At 40.4% G+C, this 9128-nt stretch overlaps 1 protein-coding gene across 1 annotated transcript; it reads right to left on the reverse strand.

Moving 5' to 3' along the window:
* Positions 1-18: 18 nt before the first annotated feature.
* MS4A2 (membrane spanning 4-domains A2) lies at positions 19-7744 on the reverse strand. The gene is made up of 7 exons (XM_019655985.1): positions 7671-7744; positions 6087-6210; positions 5402-5536; positions 3223-3279; positions 2553-2708; positions 2107-2205; positions 19-1236 (listed from the first exon to the last, which is right to left on the reverse strand). The coding sequence occupies exons 1-7, from the start codon at positions 7742-7744 to the stop codon at positions 1168-1170; spliced, it is 714 nt and encodes a 237-aa protein (XP_019511530.1). The 3' UTR covers positions 19-1167.
* Between the last annotated feature and the right edge of the window lie 1384 nt (positions 7745-9128).

Here is a 9128-nt window from a genome sequence, read left to right on the forward strand (position 1 = left end):
ACTTAGATTTTATGTCATTGGAAATTACTAAGATTTGGAGGTTTATGTAATTTGGAAATTACATAAATAATTTATATAATGATCTTTTGTAGAGCATTGTGTGTGTGTGTGTGTGTGTGTGTGTGTGTGTGTGTTTGCACAACAGACCTTTATTGCTGGCAGGTAAATTATTCCTACTATTTTAATTTTACAGATGAGGAAACCCAGATTAAATAAATCGTTAAATGATTTGCCACAATTCACTCAACTAATAAGCAATAGGCCTGGGATTCCAACACAGACTCCCTGTATTTATAAGATCAGTGACCCTTCTAACACACCATGTTGTTTTCTACATATAATAAGATAAAATATTAGCAGGAAGCATCATTACTAATCTGATATGGATCCACCAAAATATTTAATATGTGCTTGCAGAATGTCTATTCAAATCTCCATCTGACTATCCTCCTAACTCTATAACTACAAATTTGGTCTCCTTGTCGCTTCCAAATTCACTTCAGAATCATTTCTTTCTCCTTTTCCACTCTACCTCTGGCCTGACCTGTGGGATAGCCTTCCTAAATCTATACCCATTCACTCCATAAATACACTCTGAACACCCACTATATGTGAAATACTGGGATAAATAATGTGAAAGAGATGAGTGTGGGAAACTTCAAACACTTAACTGGTTCTCAGGATATGTTTGCTAAGTGGATTTTGCCCTCAAGGCGCTTACAGTCTAACAGGGGGACATATATCATGCACATCTGTGGATTTTATGAACTCTAAAAAGGGCTGAAAACCAAAATGCTAAAGATTAACTCAACTCTCAACCAGCCTTCCTCTTGTTTTTCCTATTTGCGCGGTTATAGGCACACAGTAAGTGTTTATTACATGTTGACTTCCCAGAAGAGATGGGTGTGAAATAGCAAAAATAAACAAGAGAAATGGGAGTCTATCATATGTACAGATGGGGAGGTGGGGAGCATTTAGGTCTACAGAAACAACAGAAACACAGTGAGGCCATCTGGAGTGAGTCACAACGTAAAATGGGCAGATCATAGAGAGAACAGAGATTTTACCAGTAGGTCCTTCAACAAATATCTTGGCTTTCCAGACCAGTTGCTATGAATGAGAATATTCTGAACATGCTTATGAATCAGTGGGAGAAACTGTCTCCTCTCAGTCTTCCAACTCACTGTAAACTGGTGAATATATGTTTAATTCTTCATAAAGACGATCTTCTGGAACCTGGTGGGGGACAAAGTATTCAACATCAATCACCAAGAATTTTCTACCACTAGAAGTCTTGTTCAAGAGACACAGATCACCTCATTTCATCCCTCTGAATGTCACGTTCTCTCCCATTACACTCTAATTATTCCCTCCACCTCCAACACACCAAGCCAGATTGGCTGGCCAAGTGGGACCAAAAGAAATCATGTCAGTCAATGACAAGTTGGTGGGTGTGTCTGAACTTTGGCATACCTGCTGTCTCATTTGTCTTTGGAGGAAACAGATCCAAACAGGCAACCAGACTTTGAATGCTTTGGGCAAGTGAACAGACAGAGATAGTGTGTTTCATCTGGAAGATGTGAGTAAGCGTCTGTGCATCAAGTACCGGCAATTCTTTTTCAGACGTCAAGGGTGTAATGGATGGGTAAGGAAAGTAGAAATGCAGGTGCTACTTGTGAATTAAGGAGGACAGAAATCTGAGGCTTCACGGCAAGCGGGAAGGTGAAAGCCAAGAAAAAAGAGAACAGGAACAAATATAAGGGAGCTGTTCTGAGAAAGAAAGTAAAGCCAGATATCTGAGTGGTTCCATCGCATGCTAGCTGCACACTCTTCTGTCATACTCAACACATTTCAAAGCTTCTGCCCTTTATGAAATGAAGAAGGTCCTATTTTCCTAACCCTCCAACACAGAGACATCCTATGATATGTGTGCTACTTATGAGTGGAATGTGGTTTAAAACATGAGGATTGGAAACCAAAAGACTGAAACGTGGAGAAATCATTTTCTGGTTGAAATGTTCCAGGAAATCTAGGCCATATGTTTCAGCAATTAAGCTCAAATTCTTTAGCCTGTCATTCAGGATTTAGTATCAGGTCTCTGCCTACCTGCTCTCCTTTGAGTAATTCTCCAGCTCTGTAGAGTGTGAGTAACACAGCGACGCCAAACCCCAGAATAGTGAGAAACAGAATCATCACCACAACTTCCTGTGGAACAACCAAACAGAGAAGTAGAGTCCCGAGGTAGGTGGCCCCAAGGTGCGTTCCCTTACAGCAGCCGCCATTTTCATCCCTCCTCCTCCCCCACAATGATCAGTCCCTACAAAGTGACACACATGCACCGGAAAAACAGGAGATGGTTACTCAAGGTAGATGACTCCAACCTTGCAGAATGCAGCTGGGGGTGGGGGAAGCGGCAGCCAGCAGCTCTGTGCATGAACCCACGGAAGACCACATTATGTGATAGAGGTTCCATGTGTTCATGGAAGGGGAATTGAGGGCTTCCGACTTAGACTAGGACCCAGAATCTTAGCTTTCTCACAAGAAGTACATACAGTGGAGAAAAAAACCGCTAAGCAGAAGTCATCCGTATAAGCTTCCTGGCAAACGTGGATATAAGTCAAGTTATTCTTTAGGTTGATGACCAGGATAAGGATCCCTGTTCCCGCAGCTATGCTGCTGACCAAGTTCGCTCCCAGGCTTCCTCGCACCTGATGATAAAGAACACTTAGACCCGCCGTGCATTCAATTAACCCCCAGGCATGTCAGGCCTGGATGTATCAAGTACACTCTGCATTTATTCAAAATAGAGATTAAAAAGGGGAATCTGGAAAATGTACTCATTTAGTAAGGATCTATAAGCTTCTTGCTAGAACTGCATTCATGAAGACCCACATGGACACACATAGCCTCTCCTCCAATAGCCTCCTTAATTGGAAACATGTCACTTATTTGATCACATGAGTATACTTACAAGGACAAGGCTGGTGTGAGGATATTTTTTAAACAAGTGTCAAGGTAATTATGCTTTCTTGTTTTTCAATGACACAATTGATCTTTCAATGATTATATGTTAATGGTTATATCCAACACAAAATAGATTGAAAAAAAACATCACATATCCACCTTATCTCATAACATAAGAGATGATGACATGGGTCCTGCAAGACTCCTAAATTCAATTTTTCTTACCTTCCCAAGGATGAACAAAGACTTGCAACTCACCAGATATGTTGCATCTTTCTTTTCAGACATCACCGACAAAAATCCGGAAATCGTAAACTGTCCAAAAGGGGGAGGGGAACACAGTGAGTCTCTGTTCTTCTCTATGTCCCTTCCACCCTCCATGCCCAATACAAGGTCAAGTGGTGGGTACTCTAGAAAGCTATCCTTTCGTGTCCCCCATGAGCTCACTGTATTCTTATTCTTATTTCCTATAGCGTGTTTCTCAAAATTAAATGTACATATGAACTATGTGAGGGTCTTGCTAAAAGGCAGATTCTTACTCACTAGGTTCTGAATGGGGCTTCATTTTTTCCCAGGCTCCTCATGGGATGCTGACCCTGACACACCCTGGGTAGCGAGGTCCAACAGCATCTGGGGCATGACTCTGTTCTAACACTCCTCTCATTGTAACAATTTGTATGTAATTATTCGTATGAGCACCCTGTGTGTTAGATGTCAGCTCCTATGAGCAAGAAACATCTGTTTGTGGTACAGAGATCTCTAGAGCCTAACATGTGTCATGTAGATACATAGTAATTATGAAAATGTACGTGGTGAAAATAGAAATCAACAGCTTAAATTCAAAATAATTTAAAAGACTCAGGTTGTATGATGGGTTGAGAGACCTAATAAGCTAAGTGTTTTTGGAATGAAAAGACAGAAGAGAGAATTTTCACATTCAAGATGGCTGAGGTTCAAGGAGAATTCTGAACAAGTGATCTAGTCTTAAGTATTTAGCAGAGTGCCAAACCAATGTGATATTTGTTAGAGTTAAAATATGCCCTGTGAGGGCCGGCAAAGTGGCACAGTTGGTTAAGAGCTCGCTTGGGACACCAGCTCTGAGCAGCAGGGCTGCGGCTCGGTTTCCACATTAAGGGCCAGTGACACTGCCCTCTACAGCTAAGATGATGAACAACAGCTCGACCTGGAGCTGGGCTGCCATGAGTCACCGGCGACGGCATAAGCTGCAGTGGGGCTGCAGTGGGCTCCCATGAGCTACATGAGTGGCTGGCAGCCGGTGTGAGCTTTCGTGAGCTGCTGTGAGCCACAGTGAGTGGCCAACCAATGACCAGCGACCGACTGCCTCACCCAGGTAGAGCACAATAATCATACCAATATGGGCCAGTGAAGCAACATCCTCCACAACTAGACTGAAGAACAAAACAGCAATTTGTCTGCCTGTCTGTTTCCCTTCCCCGATTCCCCAACGCTGTTCCCCTCCCCCAAATCCCCAATAAAAAATCTTAAAAAAAAAAAAAAAATATATATATATATATATATATATATATATATATATATATATATGCCCTGTGAATGATGTGTAGATACAAAAAACAACATGGATTAAATTGAAAATAATTATGCTGAGTGAAGGAAGCCAGACAGTAGGGAGAACAGGTTGTGTAATTCCATTTATAGAAAACTCTAGAAAAGACAAACTAATCTATAGTTACAGACAGCAGAACAGTGATTGCTTGAGGATGGGAAGACAGAATAGAGGGATGGAGGGACACCCAAGGGGCACAAGGAAACTTTTGGAGGTGATGGATATGTTTATTATATTGATGTGGTAATGTTTCCACGTGCCAAAATTTATCAAATTGCATACATTAAATATGTGCAATTTAGTGTACGTCAATTATACCTCAATAAAGCAATATCTTTGTAATCTCATTCAGTCATCTAGTTTCTAAACAGTATAATAATTAAACGAGATACAATGAGAAAGCGCCTGGAAAAGGTTTCTAGGGCATGGTAGAAGTTCATCAAATGCCTTTTGACCTTGTTCTCCTCACCTCAGCAGTCTCTTTTTCCTCCCTTCACTCAGGTAATGTTATTGATGAACAAACAGTGTTAGGAACATTTTTTCTGGAATTGGATTCTGAAAGTTTAGGTTCTATTTATAGTGGCTAAATGTCCCTTGAGCAATTCATTTAGCTTTTATTAATCCCACATTTCTCATCTGATAAAAATGTGCTAATGTGTTTAACTCAAAGTGTTTTATAAACTGCAAATATATTTTTATACAAATATATATGTTCAAATATATGTAAGATAAATATAATTATATTTATATATATTCTGAATACTGAACATAAACAGTTGGTTAGATCTGACCTGGATAAGAGAAAAGCTATGTACAGTATTATTTCACAGACCATTATAGATATATACTCACAAATAATGCTCCCCAGAGTGGAAAGCCTGCTTTAAATGATGAAAAAATATCTTTCTCAAATTCTGAAATCTTGAGCACGGAGTAGACAGTTATTCCAAAACAAAGACATATCAAACCAATTAGAATTTGCGTTACCTGTAGAAAAATGCATAGCTTTTGTGGAATAAAAAGATGTTTTCCCAAGATTGCATCCATTTCCTTTTAATTAAGGCCAAACATGAGAAACTGCCTTGGTGTCTTAGGCAGTCCTGAAAAAGGATTCAATTGCAATATTTTCCAGTATTCTCTGGCCACTCTAAGAATTGATACAGACATGACCTAATGCAGGAATAGCTAATACATTTCTCATGTGTGTTTACTTACATAGTCACGGTGGACATCAATAATTGTCCGTTCCATCCAAGTGAAGATAAAGGTTATAAATCCTTCACAACAAGATATTATATTAATCCACCAGCAACTGACAAGAGTTGGCATATCTTGCCATTCTTGATTTGCCATTCTTATCCTAGTCTTCATGAGAGAATGCTTCTCTCTACCCAGTGGAGCCCAGTTAGTGTGAACTCTTCATCTACCGGGTTCTTTACTTCTCGTGAATCCAAGTGCAAAAACTATTGATGCAGCCAAACATTTTTTTCCTAGAACCAGTCCTTACTTTAATTGAGGTTTGAGGAGGTCCACTTACCCCCAGGAATTCGAGCTCTCTCTTCAAAATTGTCAGCCATGTGCGGGGTGGTGGGGATGGGGCAGCCTTCTCTAGCAGGGCGCTATCATGCAGAGGTGCTTCTGAAAGTTCAATTTCAGATACACTGTGAAGTTTAAACAGAAATTCAGTCGTGAAAAAATTCTTTAACTTACTGTGTAATGTCCTGAACTCACAGAAAGGGGAGTTTGAACCATTTATTTTTTCAAAACAATCCTGTAATTAAAATCTTCATTGCAATGAATAAAAAATTGAGGCTCAGAGAGTCCAAGTAACTAATCAAGATCACTATCTAATCAGCCATTAGAGGAGACAAAATGGAACAAAAACTGTGCCAAGTCTTCTTATTTTTAATTCAGGATTGATCCAAAAATTAACCCAAGTTCCTTCTCATTGATCTAAGCAGATGAATGAAAATAAAAACAGTCAAACACATTTACCTATGTGTCTCTCGGTCTTTTTAACATAGAAATGTATCTTAAAAAATATTTTTAATAACACACTCAACTTTGTGTGCACAAAGGAGTGGTTTTGACGGGTTACTTGAATCTCAATTCCTGTTTTCATTTTCAGAGGAGGTTAACTGAAATACTGACCTTCTAAAACATTTGGAATATACTTAACATTTTGCAATGATAATCTGATATTGATTCCCAAAGCTCTGTCTTAAGCCTCTCTTAAAGCTTTTAAAAGGGAAGTTTTAATGTGTGTTCATTTTTGGTATTCAAATGAAAACTGAATTATCCACCTCTATCAGACTTTACTCCAAGAACATTTCTTCTCTCAACAGTAGGGCAGGATCCCACAGCCTGAGGTTCACAGAGACTGACGAGGAAGAATCCCAAGGTCATTTTTAGTTTTAGTTTTTAGTTTTTTTCTTTTTTATTGTTAGTTTCAGGTTATCCTTTTCACCCTTCACACAGAAACAACCCCCCTCCCCCATCTATTGCTCCCCCCCGATATCATGCTTATCTATTACAATTCCATTGACCCCATTCCCACACTCTACACCACATCCCGTGACTATATGTATATATAATTATAGCTGACATACAATATTATTCAACATTAGTTCAGAAATACAGTGCAGTGGCCAGGCCTCTACACCGACTATGAAGTGGTCTCCCTAACAAGACATGAATCCAACTGGCCCCCTAAAAAATATTTACATTATTGACTATATTCCCCAGACTGTCTTTCTATCCCTGAGGCCATATTGTAGTCACCCAAGGTCATTTTTAAAAGCTTCTGTCCTTTAACACACATCAGACACGAAGGCGAGAGATCTACATGGATAGTACGAACTCTCTACCTCATACTCAGAATCTGAGCCTCTTTCATTAGAAAAATTAAGTTATTCCCAGTTCGCAAGCTGAAAAACCTTCCTCCCCATAAACCAGAGAGAATTACTGGGGAAGTAGGGCAAATAGCTCCCTTAGAGTCAGTATTTTAATTAAACCAGATGAGTCCATGCCTGGGTCCATGCATTGACATCTCCCCAGCACTGTGACTATCTCTGGCCCACTAAGTGACTGGGAACACAAAAAAATAATAGCTGGTACTTACTTGGATGGCTCTTGTGGGGCTGGGAGAGCAAGATCTGCTCTGCTCCTATTTTCTGTGTCCATTTTTTTTTTCATTAACCGAGCTATCCAGTGATGAAGAATATTATAAGAATTAGCCTTGGTGGGTTTGCTCCCGGGTATGCCGGGGTGGGGTTAAGAGGACTGGCTCATGACACTGATGACTATCTCCATACTTAAGACATGTGTCAGACAGATAGGGTTACTAGCTGATTAAGATCAGCACGGTTTTTCATGTTATAATGAAGAGCAAACTTGAGTTCCTACTGACTAAGGACTAGTATGAAATGAGGCAATTTGAGACCAGCAGGATTTACAGAATCTAAAAATGAAACAGTTTAGTGGGGATTGAGAAGGTGAGAAAAAACTGCAGAACAGAAAGAGATGTCCTTCTCTTCGGAAGCTTTCTTTACTTGCGTCGCAGTTCAGCCATTTCTATGCCAGAAGTTCTCCAGCTGTACCTTTGAAACGCCAGTCTTCCCAGTTTCAGGGTTACTGGGCTTCACACGTAATCTAAAGCTGAAGCACTGTTTGCAAGTAGGAGTGTGTCTTAGTGTCTGCATCTCTGGGTTCGCTCTGACTTCAATATCATTGTCTTTCTGTCTCTTCCTGTCTTTTGGACACTTGATTTCTGTGGCCCTTTTGCAGCACATGGTCCCAGAAACTGGATAGGCGGAGTTCTAACAGCTGTGAGCCTTTCCTGATTGAGTGTGTTTTCACACTAGACACTCCATGTTTGCTAAACCATTAGATTGTCTGCTGCTTTGATTTTTATGATGGCAAGGAGGGGACAGTGGAAATAAAGAGGGACATGAACTTGAAGACAATTCCTGTGAGTAGCTCTCAGAAGCACTGGGCCGAGTGGTATACTTCAATTAGGGTTAGAGCAAACTAAGGCGTTTGTTCTAAGACAGGTTAGTTAGTGTAACAATTAGGCAGTTAGAAATTCCCAGGTAGGATGAGTAAAAGATAAACATATCTTCCAGGCCTCTGCTCTCAGCCCTGACCCCAAAAGCCACAGCCTTGAGACAATTTACTCCTACCAGACCAGGGACATCAATTATACCCGGAGGCAACTGAAACTATCCTGGAAGCCTCCTCCAGGCTGACATGGCCAACGAAATAAATCCTACCTGTTCAAGTAGGCACCAGTTTTCTCCCCAGATAGGCTAGGAAAAGCATATAAACAGAAGCCTCCCCGCTAGTCAGCGGGCACTCCAGTTTCAGATGCTCCCTCTCTTTTAGAGAGCTGTATCTCTTTAGTAAACTGTCCTTTACTGCAAACTTGGCCTCTCTTGTCCATGTCTCCATTCTTCAGTTCTGCAAGACCATGAATCCCGGCCACACACAAAACATCCTGCATCAGTTCTAAATGCACAACTAGCTGGACCGAAGCAAGGGAATATACAGGTGAGAGTCACACATTTGGGATACTTTTATT

This window comes from Hipposideros armiger, unplaced genomic scaffold (assembly GCF_001890085.2).
Source record: "Hipposideros armiger isolate ML-2016 unplaced genomic scaffold, ASM189008v1 scaffold_253, whole genome shotgun sequence".
Classification (NCBI taxonomy): Eukaryota; Metazoa; Chordata; class Mammalia; order Chiroptera; family Hipposideridae; genus Hipposideros; species Hipposideros armiger.